Source organism: Cokeromyces recurvatus (assembly GCF_025118155.1).
Source record: "Cokeromyces recurvatus strain NRRL 2243 chromosome Unknown BX663scaffold_9, whole genome shotgun sequence".
Classification (NCBI taxonomy): Eukaryota; Fungi; Mucoromycota; class Mucoromycetes; order Mucorales; family Mucoraceae; genus Cokeromyces; species Cokeromyces recurvatus.
In genome coordinates, this window is record NW_026251395.1 from 400,406 (window position 1) to 417,921 (window position 17,516).

Sequence of the window (17,516 nt, forward strand, 5' to 3'; positions counted from 1 at the left end):
TTTTGACTGCTCAAGTTTGATTTATTTCCAAAGGAGGAGGGAAATAAAAAGGATACTTGGGGTTGGAAATTGTAAACCTGTTCCTTTTTTAGGGAGATTAGCGTACTCTTTGTCTGCACCATTGAAAGGGCTTATCTCAAGGTTTAGTTTTTCTGTTTTTCTTTTTGGAGGTTTTTCCTTCTTTTTATTTTTATCTAGTTGCTGTTTATAAAATAAAAATAGATAAGGATGCACAGCTTACGTTTCTGACCGTGGTTTTTTCATCTATTTATTTAGTTGAAGAATCCCAACTTGTATTTACTGTTAAGTCAAAAGTAGATGCTAGGGGTCAAAGAAGGGACATTCTTAGGTAAACAATAGTCAGGTCGTGCACTTCATGTATCTGGATTCCTTCCACTTCGCCACGCTACAGGTCAGAATGTTTAGCCCGGCTTCCAATGAAACTTACATCCAACTGTATTTTTTATTGGGTTATGGGGTGAGGAATCCTATCTTTTTCTTCTAGCAAGGCTTGGGTCAGGTTGGTACTTTGCCAAGTGTCTACTAGTCGAAATTGGTCTATCTTTCTTGAAGAAGGAAAAAGAAAAAAAAAGACCCAACATGGGTATTGGTTTATAGAAAACTTATTTTTGGGATTAGATATGCTTTCACCTTCTCGTGGTTAATCCTGTTAGTATCAAGTCTCTTTTAAAGAGATTTGAGAACTAAGAAAAGCATCCTTTTTTTTTATAATATTAATAAAAATGAAAAAACAATTTAATAAAAATCTTATTCTAATAAAGTTGCTTCTCTAGGAATATTTAATAATTAAGCATATAATCCTTTCATTACTTTTTTTTTTTTTTTTTTTTTTTTTTTTTTTTTTTTTTTTTTTTTTTTGAAAAATGAAATTCATAATGATAAGAAAACTGCCCAAATATCTATTAACATGGGACTCACCAATAACTGAAAATTATTATTCAGATTTATTAAAATGTGGTGCGCCAATAAAATACAAAAGCAAAATAAGCTATTCTAACACATACCTTTCCTTCTCCCCCCCCTTGTTGTTGTATAAGCCATAATTTATACGTAGTAAAGAAGAAAAAAATAAGATGTCATTTATAAACACATTGCAACAACAATCGACCCCAATTGAACCAACCACGAATACCACATTATCTTCAGAGAGCATAGAAAAACAAAGTTTCTTCAGTAATGTCACTTCTAATCCTCTCTTTTCAGCTGGCTTTGGGCTCATAGGTGTTGGTGCAGCACTCACACTTTTGAGACAGAGTACAAAATTTGGAGTCACTGTGCTTCGAAGACGTTTATTAGTGACACTTGAGATTCCTTCCAAGGATAAGTCTTACCTCTGGTTTCTTCACTGGATGTCTCATCATGCTCCTAAACGGCAAGTTCAACATTTGGCAGTTGAAACTAGTTACCGTCAACATGACAATGGGAGTGTGACGACTAAGTTTGGTCTCGTACCTGGTCCAGGAACTCATTATTTTAAATACAAGAATATATGGATGCAAGTACAACGACAGAGGGATGGTAAAATGATGGATTTGTCAACGGGGGCACCCTGGGAGACTATTACGATTACTACTCTAAGTCGAGATCGCCATGTGTTTACAACATTATTAAAGGAAGCTCAGGAGATGGCATTAAAGAAACAGGAAGGTAAGACGGTCATTTACACGTCATATGGTCCTGAGTGGAGGCCATTCGGTATGCCTCGAAGAAGACGACTGTTAGAATCCGTCATTTTGGATCGAGGAGTCAAAGAACGAGTTGTAACTGATGTGAAGGCATTTATTAATAATGGGAAATGGTATAATGAAAGAGGAATACCCTATCGTAGAGGATATTTATTATATGGTCCACCTGGCTCTGGCAAGAGTAGTTTTATACAAGCATTAGCTGTAATTAGAACCAAAAAAAAAAAAAAAAAAAAAAAAAGGATAAAGATATTTTTTTTATTATTATTTTTATTAACGAATATATAAAATAGGGTGACCTGGAATATAATATTTGTATACTTAATTTATCAGAGAGAGGATTAACAGATGATAGATTGAATCATTTATTAAGTAATGTGCCTGAACGTAGTATAATGTTACTAGAGGATGTTGATGCAGCATTTACAAAACGAACACAGTCAGATAATCAAGGTTATCAATCGATGATTACATTTAGTGGACTGTTAAATGCTCTAGATGGAGTTGCTTCAGCAGAGGAACGTATTATTTTCTTAACAACCAATCATGTCGAAAAATTAGATCCTGCATTAATTCGACCAGGTCGAGTCGATTTAAAAGAATATTTGGGCAATGCTACTGAATATCAAATTCGAAATATGTTTATGAGGTTCTATGAAGACGTTTCACTTGCAGAAGCATTTATAAAGAAAACAAAAGATAAACCGATTAGTACAGCTAGTTTACAGGGTCATTTTGTTTATTATAAAGATAAGCCACAAGAGGCTATTGACAATGTAGAGTCATTATGGAATGACTTGTAATAAAATTTTATGTCGTGAAACCTTGTTAACAGTTTTTGGTAATATTGTAAATTTTTCTTTTTTTTTTTTCTTTCTCTTTTTTATTATTTTTCATTTTTTTTTTTATTATTATTCTATTTCTTTGTAAATAAATGGATAAAAATCCTATTCATTCCAACTATGCTTGGATTATGTTAGTTGGTGTTGTTGTATTCTTCTTTGTTTTTATAATTTTATTATGCTTTACAAAAATAAGCGGAGAACGATTCTTCTATTCTTCTGGGGAAGATTCATTATACGAAGATAGTGCATTTACTGAGACACCTGCTTTATTAGCCACTCTTTCAGAAGATGCAAGATTTAGTTATGAACAAGCAAAATGTAAAGGAAAAAAAAAGAAAAGAAATAAAATAAAATAAACAAAAGATAACATATTTATTCAAACAAATAAAATAAAATAAAATGTTAGTATTCCAACATAGGCATCCACCAGAAAGTATACCGACTGATATTACTTTATCTCAATACGTCAGTATTCAAGAAAAGGGCGTATCAGCCTTTGAATTTGAATGGGATATAGAAACACAGACTCTAGTATCTGCTAGAACTGAAATACAGTTTTTGGACGGTGAATGCTGTGTACAAACTAATCTGCCTTTGCCCAGAAATCAAGAAGTCTATTATTGGGAAGCAAAGATGTTTGAAAAACCACCGACGACTATTGTCTCTGTGGGGGTGGCTACAAAGCCATATCCTTGTTGGCGATTACCAGGTATAGATGCAAACAAATTACTTACATTTAAAGTAATGCATTATTTTTTACTAACCAGCCTTACTATAAATAGGTTGGAATAAGCATTCTATTGGCTATTTTAGTCATACAGGAAATAAACACTTTAATAATCCTTTTGTTGGTAAACCCTATGGATACATGTATGAAGAAGGTGATGTTATTGGTGTTGGATATCGTCACCGTACAGGCACCTTATTTTTTACAAGAAATGGAAGAAAATTAGAAGAGGCTTGTTTTGGTTTGAGATATAATTTATTTCCTACAATTGGAGCCAATGGACCTTGCCAAGTACATGTTAATTTTGGTCAAATAGGTTTCGTCTTTGTGGAAGCCAATGTAAAGAAATGGGGATTAGCGCCTGTTCAAGGTACATTAGCACCACCACCTGCTTATGGATATGAGGCTGGATCCTTATTATTAGAAAGAGGTGAAGCAAGCCATCTTTTAGAATGCAGTCATAATGTGTTGAATAATATACCCTTTTATAATAATAATAATAATAATAATGAAGAAGAAGACGACGACGACGACGATAATACACCATTAATTCAACACATACCAATACCACAATGCAATAAGACAGGAATTATTCCAACCTATTCTCCTCCTTCTTATTCTACTTTTCCAAGATTAGGTGTTTATATAGGAAGAGGTACAATGGATCATAGTGAAGAAGCAGAAAATGAGAGGAATCGAAGGGCAGGATTAATTTAAAAAAAAAAAAGAAAAAATACCAGTATCACTGTAGCAATAATTAGCGGAACTTTTTTTTTTTTTTTTAATAATTTTGGCATATGCACCCCCGCTTTCATTTATTATACTTTTTTCTACCCTATAAAATAAAAAAAAAAGGAAATGCATCGACAATTAAGATCATTACGATCATTCAATAAATCAAACTTATTTCATTCTTTATCATGTTCTCGACAAGCGTTTGTTGCTTCAACTATACCTACCGACTTTGATGTTATAGTCATTGGAGGAGGCCATGCTGGTACTGAAGCATGTGCAGCCGCTGCTCGTTCAGGGGCAAAGACGTTATTACTAACACAAAACAAAGATACCATTGGTAAATTACGACCCATGTAAAATAAGTTTGTAAGGATTCCTAACACATATTGTTGCTGTTGTTTTTTTTTGGTTAGGTGAAATGTCTTGCAATCCTTCTTTCGGCGGTGTTGGTAAAGGTGTACTTGTTAAAGAAATTGATGCTTTGGATGGTGTATGTGGTCGTATATGTGGTAAAGAAAAAATAAAAATAAAAAGAGAGAGAGAGAATTATTACATAATATTTTCAATGTTTTAATTTTTTTTTTTTTCATATTGGGTTATTTTAGATCTTGCTGGTATACAATTTAAAGTGTTGAATAAATCTAAAGGACCTGCAGTTTATGTAACATATAGTAATTCATTTGATTTTTATAAAAACTAATATGTATTTTATTATTATTATTTTAGGGGCCCAGAGCACAGATCGATCGCCGATTATACAAGAAACATTTACAAGAATATTTAAACAATTACCCTAATTTGACTATTCAAACAGGAAGCGTATCTGATCTTTTATTAAACGATAATGTAACAGAAGATGAATATCAATTAATGACCAAGAAAGGTGCATCTCAAATTGTGAAAGGTGTACGATTAGGTAAAAAGAAAAAGAACAAAAAAAGAAAAAAAAAAAAAAAGTTGTTTATAAAATTGCAATTAATAAAAAAAAAAATTAGACAATGGGCAGATTATTAGAGCACCTAATGTAGTTATTACGACTGGCACTTTTTTGGGAGGGGAAATACATTTAGGTAAAACAAATTTATCAGAATTAATAAGAATAACTGCTAATGTTTTTTTTTAATAAAAAAAAGGGTTAAAGTCGTGGCCAGCTGGTAGAATAGGGGAAAATCCATCTATTGGTTTATCAAAATCTTTAAAATCAGCTGGATTTAAATTATCGAGATTGAAAACAGGCACACCTGCAAGATTGGATGGTAGAACGATTCGCTATGAAGGTTTACTAGTACAAGAAGGAGATAATCCACCATCCCCATTTTCATTTTTAAACAAAACAGTTCCTTATGCAGTAAGTTATTAGACTATTCAAACTATCTTTAGGCGATAAAAATAAAATAAAATAACTCATTCGTTTTATATAGGATCATCAAATATTATGTTATCAAACAAAAACAAATATAAACGTACATAAATATATTTCGGACCATTTTGATCAAAGTATTCATATTAGAGAAACAGTGAAGGGACCTCGTTATTGTCCCTCTTTAGAAAGTAAAATTAAACGATTTAGTGGAAAGGAGGCACATAATATTTGGCTGGAACCTGAAGGTCTTGATACCCATATTGTATATCCAAATGGTATTTCAAATACAATGCCAGAAGATGTTCAAATCAATTTTTTGAGAATGATTAAAGGCTTAGAACAAGTGATTATGCTCAAGCCAGGTAAGAAATAATAATAATAATAATAATAATAATAATAATAATAAAATATTAAGAAATGTTATATTTATAGCTTATGGAGTTGAATATGATCATATTGATCCAAGAGAATTAAGATCTACACTTGAGACTAAAAGAATACAAGGACTATTTTTAGCGGGACAAGTGAATGGAACAACAGGTTATGAAGAGGCAGCTGCGCAAGGTATAATTGCAGGTATTAATGCAGGTTTAAACGCAATGGGCAAACCACCCTTTATATTGGACAGATCCGATGCGTATATTGGTGTCTTAATAGATGACTTAATTACAAAAGGTGTGGAAGAGCCATACCGTGTATTTACAGCGAGATCTGAATATAGATTACTTTTACGTGCTGATAATGCGGATACTAGACTGACAGCAAAAGGATATCTAGCAGGTGTAGTAGGACAAGAGAGATGGGAACACTATCAAGTATATTCAAAGAAATTTAATAATGCTATGGAAGCTTTAGAAAATTTGAAAATGTCTGCTAAGAAGTGGGGTGATCATGGCATTTGTACTAACAACCGTACTTCTTTTGTAAACGATAATGGAACCTTAAGAAGGTAATTCATGTATATGATGAGAGAACTGGTCATTTACGTGTATGCGTTATTAACAAAAAAAATATTTATAATAGTGGTATAGATTTATTAACTTGGCCACACATTACTTTGGATCACTTTGAAGAACTTTTACCTGAATTAAACCATTTAGAACCTTCCTTAAAAGAGCGCATTATGATCGAAGGTAAGTTTTTAAACATAATAAAGCAAAATCAAACTGATCCCTTTTTTTTTTTTTTTATAATAAAAATAAGGTCGTTATAAGCCATTTCTGAAAAGACAAGAAGTAGAAGTGGCGGCATTAAAACGAGATGAGCACTTAAATTTAGATATCAATTTAGATTATTTAAAGTAAACTAGTATTCATGTGTTAATTTGAAATTTTATTAAAGCTTTATTTATAGTATGAATCAACTTTCTAATGAAGTTCGACAAAAACTAGCAACTGTACGACCAGAAACCTTGGTATGACTACACTATTTATATCGCTTTTGAAGTAACAATGTATGTATTCATCATTTAAATTAATAGGGAGCAGCAAAAAGAATTGAAGGCATGACACCAGCTGCAATGGTTATTTTGATGAAGTATGCGAAACGTAACTATAATAAAAAGGTACTCTCATCTGCATAAGATGCGTGCTCAAATAAAATATATATTTATATGACAATGTATTATACCATCATTACAAATTATGTAATATCAATATATTATAGCTTTTTATAAATTAATTCATATTTTTTGATATACCTGCATACAATTGCTTCTCATTACAGCAATCATAGCTTTAGTGTTATGTAATTCTTAGTTCATAAGTCTTGTATTAAAAGATTTTTAGGACCACCTATAGAGTCGACATTTAAAAGATAAAATAAAATAAATTAGCCACCATCATCTCGAAACCTGTGCCTTTATACAACACTAATAATAATAAATAAATAAATAAATAATACAAAAAAAAATTTTTTTTCTTAAATAAATTCAGAATACCATGAGACAGCTCTAGAAGCATTTAAAACAGTAATTAATCCTAGACCATTTCAAAAAAAAAAAAAAAAAAAAAAAAAAACTCTTATATAACTGAACATAGTTCATTAGAGTATTTCTAGGCACTTTTATACATTTATCTTATGATAATAAACAAAACTCCCGAGAAATAGTTTCTAATAAACCTGGACTCACTTACTATTTATTCAACCAAGATTTGGTCGCTTATTTAAAAAATATATGCATATGTTTATTAATATATTTTCTATCGTCCATTCTCTTTGTAAAGGTTTCAGTATTCTTATATTGGTAGGAATAAAGCAGCTAATATGACTACGGTAAAGACAAAAAAAAAAAAAAAAAAAAAAAAAAAAAAAAAAAAAAAAGCTCGGTATTATCTCTGCTTCAAATTTTAAAAAATACTCCTGCTCAGTTATATCCAGTAGACTAACCCAGATACACTTTAGTAAGAATGTAGCAACTTATTGTTATATTGATTGTTTTTGGGACAAGTTTATATTTGTAATAATATAACAGATGCATATCTGTATACAAATATGTATATTTTTTTTTTAAAGAAGTGTCATTAAAATTTTTAGTCACGTTCGTATAATTAATATTGTATTAGTAATAATTAAACATATAACATAAGCAAAACTTGGTGTTTAATAATATTGATTTTTTTTTTTTTTTTTTTAATAAAAAATATCAATTTATATTTTATACAGTCCAACAAATGTGAATGTATCTGATTTCCTTGTATCTATTATTCGATGTACATTATCAATAATAGTTATCTACAATCACTGATCCTTTTTATTTTTTGTTAACTTTCTATTTTTGAACTTTATTTTGATTGGCTGTATTAATAATTTTTGCAGGCAAATCATGCAAAAAAAGTATCATCGTAGCAACAACGGTAAATTAATTTAAACTGTACTATTACAAATCAAAAGAAAAAAAAAGCTTTTTGAATAATATTTGTATTTATATTTTTTTTCTTTTTTGAATTATTTTTCTCTTTTTTCCTTTTTTTTTATTATTTTAAATATGGAACAAGCTACAAATTCAGTATTTTCAACTTCTTCATATCAAAAACAGCCACTGAAAACAAATCCATCAGAGCTAATGTGTGGGTCTCAAATGTTTAACTATAATCAAGCCTGCGCATTACTGCAAGCTATTGAATTAAATGGACGGAAACGATTGAGTAAAAAGTGTGTTGGTAATTAAGATTCTTGATTTCAGCTCTATTATTTAAAGAAGAGGATAAAGAAATTTATTATTTTTTTTATGTATAATAATAGCTCATTTAGCAGTGTTTGTATTACAGGCTTGGGAAGATAAAATCTGTCAAGAAAAGATTCAAAGACTTTATTGTATGATGAATAATTTATTAGATACAACGGGAATGGATCCAAATGAGCCATTTGAGATTTCGCTTCAAAACTTTTGTCAAAACTCGATATCAATACCTTCCATTTGCCCTAGTATTACATTATTAGTAGCTATTAGTTATGTAGAAAGATTAAATAAGGTAAATCTTTAACTTCTTCTCCCGAAATTTTATTACTCGTACTCACTCTTTTTATTTTATTTTATTACTCGTACTCTTTTATTTCATTTTGCTTCTTTTAAGCGTTATAGAGATTTGAAAGGAACACCTGGTTGTGGATTTAGAATCATGATGGTGGCTTATATTATGGCAGCAAAATACATTCATCGTTGTCTTCAGTTAATTATATACACAAATAGTAGACAATCAAATAATACTACTCCTATTACCCCTCCTACCTCACCCAAGATAATGTCAGGCAATGCATCTTTAACATATACCAACAATTCCCTTTTAGATATAGTCCATGATGATCGAAATATAAGAATTAAGCGTATGGAGCAGGAGTTTTTATGCTTTTTAAATCATGATTTATCAGTACAAGATACTCTATTATTAGTTTATTGGGCAAGGACTTACGATAATAATGATACTTTAGAAGATAAAATTGAAGATAATTATACTTCTGCAGACGAAGGTGACGATGAAATGGATGAAGAAGAGTTATGATTATAGATTCATATCTGTTTATGCATGCATGCTACTGTATTATATATTTTAATAAAATTTACCTTGTGTTTCTAAATGATGGTTGTGACTTCAATATTATTCTATTGAGAAAATACAGACGCCTTTCTTTTTATTTTATTTTATTTTATTTTTTTTTTCTCTTTTCCCCTTGTTTCACTCAACTTACTTTGTATAATATTAAAAAAGAAAAAATGAAAGTTTATACGATAGCTGCCATTCTTTCATTAGCTTCTACTGTCATGGCTTTTGAATCAACCGTCCCTTGTCTCATGTGGTCACCTAAAAAGTGAGTTCCAATGTATACATTTATACATGTAAATAGGGTTGCATGACGAGATAAACTAATGAGTTTTTAGTTATATTGACATTTCGCCACAGACAACTAAACAGTTCGTAATTGCAAAGTCAGACGCTTCTGATGTTATCTTATCATCCTTATCTTCAGATGTTTGCTCAGCTAAAGTAATTGCTTTAATTAATCAGCCCGAGGTAATGATAACCTATAATTATATTTCTAGATGACACGTCATATTTAAATGGCTTTTTTTTTTTTTTTTGTATAATAGATTCATAGTAATGACTTTTTATATTCTGGATATGAAGGCGCTTTTAGTCATTTAGAGGTAAAATACACTACAAAAAAAGAAATAAAGAGAATCCAGGTTTAATAAAATAACTAGGAGCAAATAAGTGAAGCAAATACTCATTCACAAATTGAATATATTACTGAAGGCGTTCATATTGACCAACTTGCAAAATCAATTGCTACTCGTTGTAATACGGCTGTATCTATCTTGGATCCTTATAGTAAGAAAATAGTATAAAAGAGACCAAGACAAAAAAAAAAGTATTCAGTTATTTATTTATTTATTTATTTTTTCAGCCGTTTCTACTGAAGATTTTGTTAATCAGATTAAACCCATTGTCGCTGTTCTTCCTCTTCCTTCTGCTGACAATAATGTAAACACTCTTAGGACAAATGGTAACAAAAAAAAAAAAGCAAGTTTTAATATAAAACACTCATGTTTTCATTAAGATGCTTTATTGGATCAATTTATAAATATCATAAAGTTAAAAGCTCAAGATAACTATGCGGTTATTTATACTTCTAGTTCTGCCAAGGTAATATTACATAAACAGTAAAGAGTTGTATCATACTGATAACTTACAAATAGCAATCTCATGAAAAGATCAAGTTAAGTCGTCGCGATATTCCTACTACAGATAACAATTTACCTATTTTTGAGAAATATCAATTATTTACACCTGGAGTTTTTATGGTCCTTGGTGTCGTTTTTCTTTTCTTATTTATTGCTGGTACAGGTATTAGTTGGTTAGTTGGCATTCAAACTCCTGTTCGTTTTGAAGGAAAACCAAAGAAGAATTAAAATATATATTCCCCCTTTATGAGATAATAAATGACATATGATATAAATAAATAGCTATATATATATATATATCATTGTATGTAAAATCGTGTATATTTATGTATATATATATATATATACATGCATATATATTTTATTGCTGTTGGTTTATTAAACGAACGGTAGTATCCTTGATGGAGACACTGTGGTACAATCCCACCTCAGTAAATTTAGCTACACTAACAACAGAAGTATCGCAGCTTGTTACTGCTAAACCTGCATATACATCTTGAGCTAATACTAATGGCACCTGCACCAGGCTTTCCCATTCTCCATCATCACTTCCTCCTTCTGAACCTACATGTCGAATTTGAGCTTCAAACATATCACGATTTTGTTTTTGTCGAATTAATCGAAGTCGATAAGGAGGAGATGCCCTCATCTTTTTGATCAGTTGAGTCAATTCAAAATTACCATATCGAACTTGAAGAAAGATACCATCTGCTGGTGAAATACCAAGCATAATAAGTGGAGATCCATGTCCTAAATGCTCACGAATCATGATGCCTGCTTTAGCACATTTTGCAAAGGCAGAATGAGATCGTACCGTGCCTTCGATCATGCCTTGACTAGAGAAGGGTTGATAGACAAATCGAAAAGCGTCATTGTCATTGTCAATATCAGCTCCTGAACCCCATAGAGTAAAAGTGGACCCTGAATCAGCGGAGACTGTGCCTGGTAAACCAATACAGTCTTCTCTACCCACATCTATTGTTTGCCAATCACCAGGCAAATTTGGGTTAGGAGGAGGACCCGGTAATGGATCACGAGGATTTGTTAATTTGATTTTAAGAAGAGGTGCTAGTTTCTTGGCCAATAATTCATGACCAGCATCAGTTAAATGGTTCTAATAAATTTATGTTATTAAATGAGATTATCTCTCAAATATATATGTATGTGTGTGTGTGTGTGTGTGTATGATCATGATACGTACATTATCTTTGTAATAAGTAGAACCATATCTAAGCCAAGATGTAGTATCAATAAAATAAATATGTTGATCGCTTCGACGATACACTGCCTCTTGAGAAGGACGAAACATATCCCCAAGAGGTTCTGACAAAATAAAGATAGGTGCATCCTCATCAAGCTTTTGTCGTACATTTATCAAAAATGAAATTAATGTATTGTAATATTCACTTGATGAATAGTGTGTTCGGTAATCATTTGAGCCTAACAAAACTACGACAGACCAAGGTGATGATGACTCTTTGAAATATTTCTTGTCCAAGCCGTCAATTAATGTAGCGTTTGGATAAGCAATGTGTGAATGTTCTAAATCGACGAATTCACTCGTTATCCAAGCAAAACTTGTCAATAAATTATGAGTAGTTCTGATTCCTAAAGTCAAGTCATGACCTACAAATTCAACAAGAGGCTTTGTAATCGAAGAAGGTGGAGGGGTAACCGTGATGGCTGTATCATCAAGAAGAATAGATTGTAACTGAATAGAAAAAAAATCATAGTCAGGAATATTAGTAGCGACTACAAATAATTCATGAGGTCCATCATTTTGAAGTTGATTAGGAGTAATGTCAATTATGTTTGATATATTGTTAAAATAGATAAAAGATGACTTGTTGATTTGTACTGCTAGAGATGTAGGTCGAGTCAATTTTAATTTAATTGAACGAGTCTTTTCTAATATTACTTTAAAGTAAGCACCGGGCCAGCCGCTTTTGATTTCAGTAGATGATGAATGCCATCGACCCACATATTGAATGTTTGGATCTCGAAATGAAACTTCTTGAATTGAAACCACACAGTGAAATAATAGGAAGGTATAAAAAAAGAGGGAAAAAATAAGCATTTTCTTTCGTTTATAAAAGTAATAAATAAAATAGTTGAGAAAATATATAAATATAGTCTCTTATGTTTAAAATACAAGCATAATATAGCAAAGAGAAAAAGAAAAAAAAAAAAAAAGAAAAAAAAAAGACGAAGGAAAAAAAAAAGATATAAAAACTATTTTCATTATTATCGTCTTTTTCTCTCTCTCTTTTTTTTTTTTTTTTTTCTCAATAAATTAAATCCTTTCAGTTACAAAGCATTATTCAATAGCTAATTTCTATTCAATCGAGTAAAATAGACTGCATTGCTGCATGTATATTTGTAGCAAATCCTATTATTTATTGAATAGGATTCAAAGCATATACATTCGAACAATAACTGCTATGGCATACATTAGCGCTATCTAAAATCAAAAAAAAATCATAAGTTAACATTGGTATACAACAGTCAATCTGGAAAAGATTGGCGGAGCTTTTTTTTTTTTTTTTTTCCTAATTTGACGACTAGGCCTGGATAAGTTAAACAAAAATGTTGGATTAATTGAGAATTCAAACTATCAAATACACTCTCAAGATTTTTATGTTATTATTACTGAAGTTATAAATAATAGTATTTATAATGTATCTTTAGATTTATTCAATACTTGCCAAAATATCATTATTATAAATGTGTTATTCTATAATAGCCTTGGATCCTATTCCCTAATTATTTATACAACCTATTAAATATGTCAATTTATGCAATGGCTTCATGATAGCATACCTAAATCTTGCTTGTGTAGATAGTAGATATTTATTAAAAACATCATCATCATTCAATGACTAAGTATACGTTCTCATCCTCACATGCTTTCAACTATAGCTAGCCCTAGCCCTAGTTCATATATCCTAAATATGCTTCTCGCTTCTCAAAGAGTCATCTAAATCACTAGAAAAATACGTATACTAAAAATAAACTGATATGGAACAATATGATATAAATAACAAGCTTTAAGCACTACCACTGGCCTTATTTGTCGATTCCCTCACTCATTTTTTTTTGTTAGCTACAATCTCTCTTTACGTTGAATATACTCTCTTTCTTCTTTTATCTCCCTTATGCTGAAAAGATTCTTTTTTTTTGGAAGGGGGAATTTCTTCTACATTATGAACAAGTCTAAAAGAATTTGGTGGTACTCAATTTGGAACATTAAAATATGTAAATCAAATATCAAACATATTCAGAATACCATTAAGTAACAGATTTTAGAATGTAAAAAAGTTTGTATTCTGGTATTTTAAACTTTTATAATAACTATTTATATGTACTGAACAGTGAATATCCTTTAAGAGTAAAACAAAATGCATATAAACTGTTAAGGATAGCGACCTAAAGGAAAAGGAACTAGAGAGATAGGCTCTCATATTTCAAATTTAAATTTACTATTCTTCTCTGGATATAGTGCTTTCTATAATTGAATAAGCTTTTCTCTTTAACTTATTGAATCCTACCCCGTTAATAAAATATATGAAGTAAACTGATTTCTATATCATGCGAAATTCTATTTATATTTTAGCATAAAAATATGTTTTGTCGTACAGTATGTTGAATAGACACTAATAATTAAATAGAATATCCTCTAAGCCTTTTGCTTTTAATAATTATCGATTGCTTTTAATTTTCTTTATGCTAATCTAGAATTAAACTTAACCACTATTTTGAAAGACATCGACTCCATATTTGGAGCCTAAACAAACATAACGTAATAATAATAAACAACTTGAAATACTTGAACAAATGTAATATTACATAACTATATAAGAAAAAAAAAAGTTCAACTAATATAGAATAAAGTATGTAGAAAGCTATTCTATATCTACTTAATGTGGCTGAATATATTAAAGATAATGAAGAAGAAAAGAAAAAGAAAAGTTATTTTTACACATATAACGAAATATGGAAAAACGTTATTGTTCCCATTCGTGACACAGTAAAGGACGACGACTATAAACCGACATAATAAACAATATTCTGACCTTTTTGTTTAAAATAAAACTAATTAGGCTAAATAGATCATTTTCGTTAATAACAAATGACTAAAAAAAAAAAATAAGGGATATTTCAAGTACTCTGTCACAGTATATGAAACGAATGACTTGAGACAAAAGTAATTTAGTTTTAATACATTAATGTGTGTTTATTTATTTACAACAAATAGATCAAACATGATATTTATATACATGTATGTATATGTTTATATAAAGTATAAAAGGGGATAATAATATATGTACATATAATAATTATTATATAGTTTCATTTGTAACAAAAGAGAGTCCTTTCCTTTTTTTTTTTTTTTTTTTTTTTGACAAATATGTCATTTTGTAACCTAAATATGCCTATACTTATGTTGATGCTTTTTCCTCTATTTCTTTAGTTTCGTTATTATTATCATTATGGCTATTAACTGTGGGATGGACACGTTTAGTATAAATTGGTGATATTGCAAGTGAAGGCCATTTATTAGTTGCAGAAGATTGTGTTGTCTATATTGAAAATAAAGATTAAAATTTAAGCATATATAAAATCAATAGCTATATGTACCTTCTCTTCAAGATGTGTTTCATTACTAGGAGATACATGAATAAAGTGAGTACCTTGCCCTTTAGGAACTCGATGAGCTACACCGTCTGAATCTAAAGTTACTTCATAAACAGTTTCCTATAGAATCTTAATTATTATTTCAAAATGACTCTTAAATCGAAATATACATGTATATATCGATTGTATTTACTTTTTCAAAGAAAGGATGTGAAATACAGCAACCCATTTTTAGTAATATTAGAATATATCAAATGAAAAGAGAAAGAGAGTAAAAGAAAAGAAAAAAGATAAAAGACAAAAGCCGCAATGTTTTATATATTCTTCTTTTTAATGAGTAATTAGCAGTGTTTCATCGTATTCGGGCCCGAATGTTTTGAGAAGAAAAGTCAAGCCCTTTTTTTTTTCAGTAACACAAAGTACACATAAGAATAGTAAGTGATAGATCTCACAAGACCCTTTACGAAAAAATACTTTATTAAACTCAAGTCTCTACTTCTTCTTCTTCACTAGCAGACCATGAATCTAAATCGGCCTAGAGTAAATCATTTGAATCGTTTATACATAACTTATATGCTGTATTTACGTTTTATAAAATACCTCATCAACTTCCACTCCATTTTCTTCATTCATAGGTGGCTCCCAGGTTAATATTTCACCACCATTTGACCCACTATAAAATTCTTGATAAGCTTCTCTCTTTTCAACACAAATCACTCTTCCATAAGCTCCTTTTAATCGTCGAATCAATGTCCCATCTAGTAGATTATAAATAAGAACTTGTCTGTCATCACTTGGTATAAACAATAGAGGTGGCCAAACATCAGGACTAGATATAGTTGCCTGTAAACATAATTTATATCTATTTCGCCAACTGGACCCATAATTTACAAATGTATTATGTCCCGTCTTTGTATCCCATAACCGAATCTTTTCATCTAGCCCAAGCGATACTAAATATCGTCCATCTCCTGTTACGATTAAACCGTTTATTCCTTTTCCATGTGCCGAATTTGTTTCTGCTAAAGGGTTGCGATCAACTTTATATGTATATGTATGAATAAAATAGTCTATCATTCATTTGTACATCAAATGACTTACTAGCATTCTCTTGATCAAGAGACATTAAGCAAGATGATGCACGTCTTATATCCCAAACACGAATTGTTCTATCCATACTAAGAAAAAAAAACACACACACACAAACAATTTCGTAAATTATATACAGAGTAATCATAGTAAAGTGACTAAATATACCCTCCAGAATATAACATATATTCATGATTTGTAGACCATATACATGATAAAACTGATCCAGAGTGACCCGTCAATGAATGTGTAAAAGCTCCACTATTCAAGTCACACAACCTAATTCTAGGCTCAGTAGCCGCACCTTGTCGATATTTAATAATTAATTATTAAACAAAAAACAAAAATTGTTTATCATTTACTGGCCACTAAACAATGTGAGGCAATAGGTGATATAGCTTGAGAATTGACTCTCGACTCTAATTCAAACTCATAAGCTGACTAACATGTTAAATGTCAATTAGTTTTTTTTACCAAAATATATACATATACAAATGTATATAAATATACGTATATATATATACCTTCATTGTATTTGTATCCCATATCTTAATAGTTGTGTCATAGCTTGATGTTACAAACATGCCTGTGTCAAACGGGTACCAGCTCACCGAAGTGACAGCGTATTTATGTCTCTCCTCTCTGATTATAAATATTAGTAAACAAGCTTCCTTTTAAATATATGCATATACACATATATATTCCCAGATAGTAATTAGTATGTTACCTTGGAGTACTTGCTATAGGTTCATTCTTTGAATGATTGGCAGGAACTGTGGCTAAATCATACACATGTACTTTACCATCACCTCCACCTGTTAATAAGCTATTTTGTTTCCCCCCCCCAGAGTAACCCACCAAAACATAAATAGATTTGTTTAAATAAATAAATAAAATAAAATAAAATAAAATAAATTTAGTTGATCTTACTATCGTTGCTCAATGTTTTCAACTTTAATTGAATTAACTCCACCTACAAGAATTAAGCATTAAGAGATACTATTTCCTCTTTTTTTTTTCGTTTTTCCCAATAAAATAAAATACCTCTGTGTGAGAGAGCTAATTCTTTTGTTTTACTTAATTGTATTTTGTATACTCTTTTAGTTATTACGGCTCTTTCTAATTTCAGTGGATTAATTTGTCCATATTCTCTTTTCTTCAAAAAACTGTACATGATAATAAAAGGAAAAAAAAAATGATGGAATTTAAATATATCATTCGTTTAAAAAAATTG

General features: G+C 30.3%; 8 protein-coding genes across 8 annotated transcripts; 5 read left to right on the forward strand and 3 right to left on the reverse strand.

Moving 5' to 3' along the window:
- Positions 1 to 1,094: 1,094 nt before the first annotated feature.
- BX663DRAFT_530586 (BCS1 N terminal-domain-containing protein) lies at positions 1,095 to 2,509 on the forward strand (the record flags this gene model as incomplete). The annotated part of the gene is made up of 2 exons (XM_051530326.1): positions 1,095 to 1,910; positions 2,000 to 2,509. 2 exons carry the CDS (start codon positions 1,095 to 1,097, stop codon positions 2,507 to 2,509), a joined length of 1,326 nt encoding a protein of 441 aa, XP_051383924.1.
- Positions 2,510 to 2,820: 311 nt separating this feature from the next.
- BX663DRAFT_422678 (concanavalin A-like lectin/glucanase domain-containing protein) lies at positions 2,821 to 3,752 on the forward strand (the record flags this gene model as incomplete). The annotated part of the gene is made up of 3 exons (XM_051522420.1): positions 2,821 to 2,869; positions 2,958 to 3,260; positions 3,334 to 3,752. Coding segments are annotated over 3 exons (771 nt in total), but the record flags the coding sequence as incomplete, so codon positions are not given.
- BX663DRAFT_505793 (glucose inhibited division protein A-domain-containing protein) lies at positions 3,708 to 7,238 on the forward strand. Its single transcript, XM_051527112.1, has 12 exons — positions 3,708 to 4,350; positions 4,427 to 4,522; positions 4,619 to 4,674; positions 4,740 to 4,929; positions 5,009 to 5,083; positions 5,147 to 5,361; positions 5,435 to 5,738; positions 5,809 to 6,325; positions 6,400 to 6,509; positions 6,580 to 6,676; positions 6,730 to 6,790; positions 6,857 to 7,238. Exons 1-12 carry the CDS (start codon positions 4,137 to 4,139, stop codon positions 6,956 to 6,958), a joined length of 2,037 nt encoding a protein of 678 aa, XP_051383926.1. The 5' UTR covers positions 3,708 to 4,136; the 3' UTR covers positions 6,959 to 7,238.
- Positions 7,239 to 8,325: 1,087 nt separating this feature from the next.
- BX663DRAFT_505798 (uncharacterized protein) lies at positions 8,326 to 9,456 on the forward strand. Its single transcript, XM_051527113.1, has 3 exons — positions 8,326 to 8,537; positions 8,620 to 8,849; positions 8,952 to 9,456. Exons 1-3 carry the CDS (start codon positions 8,363 to 8,365, stop codon positions 9,375 to 9,377), a joined length of 831 nt encoding a protein of 276 aa, XP_051383927.1. The 5' UTR covers positions 8,326 to 8,362; the 3' UTR covers positions 9,378 to 9,456.
- A 69-nt stretch (positions 9,457 to 9,525) lies between these two features.
- On the forward strand, positions 9,526 to 10,914 carry BX663DRAFT_505804 (vacuolar ATP synthase subunit S1-domain-containing protein). The gene is made up of 7 exons (XM_051527114.1): positions 9,526 to 9,684; positions 9,755 to 9,887; positions 9,965 to 10,021; positions 10,079 to 10,205; positions 10,282 to 10,380; positions 10,435 to 10,520; positions 10,574 to 10,914. Exons 1-7 carry the CDS (start codon positions 9,590 to 9,592, stop codon positions 10,784 to 10,786), a joined length of 810 nt encoding a protein of 269 aa, XP_051383928.1. The 5' UTR covers positions 9,526 to 9,589; the 3' UTR covers positions 10,787 to 10,914.
- Positions 10,915 to 10,919: 5 nt separating this feature from the next.
- Positions 10,920 to 12,635, reverse strand: BX663DRAFT_432520 (uncharacterized protein; the record flags this gene model as incomplete). The annotated part of the gene is made up of 2 exons (XM_051522939.1): positions 10,920 to 11,672; positions 11,760 to 12,635. The coding sequence occupies 2 exons, from the start codon at positions 12,633 to 12,635 to the stop codon at positions 10,920 to 10,922; spliced, it is 1,629 nt and encodes a 542-aa protein (XP_051383929.1).
- Positions 12,636 to 14,997: 2,362 nt separating this feature from the next.
- On the reverse strand, positions 14,998 to 15,422 carry BX663DRAFT_551010 (uncharacterized protein; the record flags this gene model as incomplete). The annotated part of the gene is made up of 3 exons (XM_051531254.1): positions 14,998 to 15,138; positions 15,197 to 15,313; positions 15,387 to 15,422. The coding sequence occupies 3 exons, from the start codon at positions 15,420 to 15,422 to the stop codon at positions 14,998 to 15,000; spliced, it is 294 nt and encodes a 97-aa protein (XP_051383930.1).
- A 255-nt stretch (positions 15,423 to 15,677) lies between these two features.
- BX663DRAFT_485433 (WD40-repeat-containing domain protein) lies at positions 15,678 to 17,456 on the reverse strand (the record flags this gene model as incomplete). The annotated part of the gene is made up of 9 exons (XM_051524611.1): positions 15,678 to 15,728; positions 15,794 to 16,233; positions 16,295 to 16,371; positions 16,451 to 16,586; positions 16,645 to 16,723; positions 16,807 to 16,924; positions 17,010 to 17,108; positions 17,213 to 17,255; positions 17,360 to 17,456. The coding sequence occupies 9 exons, from the start codon at positions 17,454 to 17,456 to the stop codon at positions 15,678 to 15,680; spliced, it is 1,140 nt and encodes a 379-aa protein (XP_051383931.1).
- Positions 17,457 to 17,516: the final 60 nt, after the last annotated feature.

Bases quoted from the DNA above. Each gene is read 5' to 3' on its own strand.
- BX663DRAFT_505793 (XM_051527112.1), top strand. From the start codon at position 4,137: ATGCATCGACAATTAAGATCATTACGATCATTCAATAAATCAAACTTA. The intron at 4,930-5,008 runs GTAAAAAGAAAA...AAAAAAAATTAG, and splicing joins TGTGAAAGGTGTACGATTAG to ACAATGGGCAGATTATTAGA. The intron at 6,510-6,579 runs GTAAGTTTTTAA...AATAAAAATAAG, and splicing joins AGAGCGCATTATGATCGAAG to GTCGTTATAAGCCATTTCTG.
- BX663DRAFT_505798 (XM_051527113.1), top strand. From the start codon at position 8,363: ATGGAACAAGCTACAAATTCAGTATTTTCAACTTCTTCATATCAAAAA. The intron at 8,538-8,619 runs GTAATTAAGATT...GTATAATAATAG, and splicing joins ATTGAGTAAAAAGTGTGTTG to CTCATTTAGCAGTGTTTGTA. The intron at 8,850-8,951 runs GTAAATCTTTAA...GCTTCTTTTAAG, and splicing joins ATGTAGAAAGATTAAATAAG to CGTTATAGAGATTTGAAAGG.
- BX663DRAFT_505804 (XM_051527114.1), top strand. From the start codon at position 9,590: ATGAAAGTTTATACGATAGCTGCCATTCTTTCATTAGCTTCTACTGTC. The intron at 10,022-10,078 runs GTAAAATACACT...TAAAATAACTAG, and splicing joins GCGCTTTTAGTCATTTAGAG to GAGCAAATAAGTGAAGCAAA. The intron at 10,381-10,434 runs GTAACAAAAAAA...GTTTTCATTAAG, and splicing joins AAACACTCTTAGGACAAATG to ATGCTTTATTGGATCAATTT.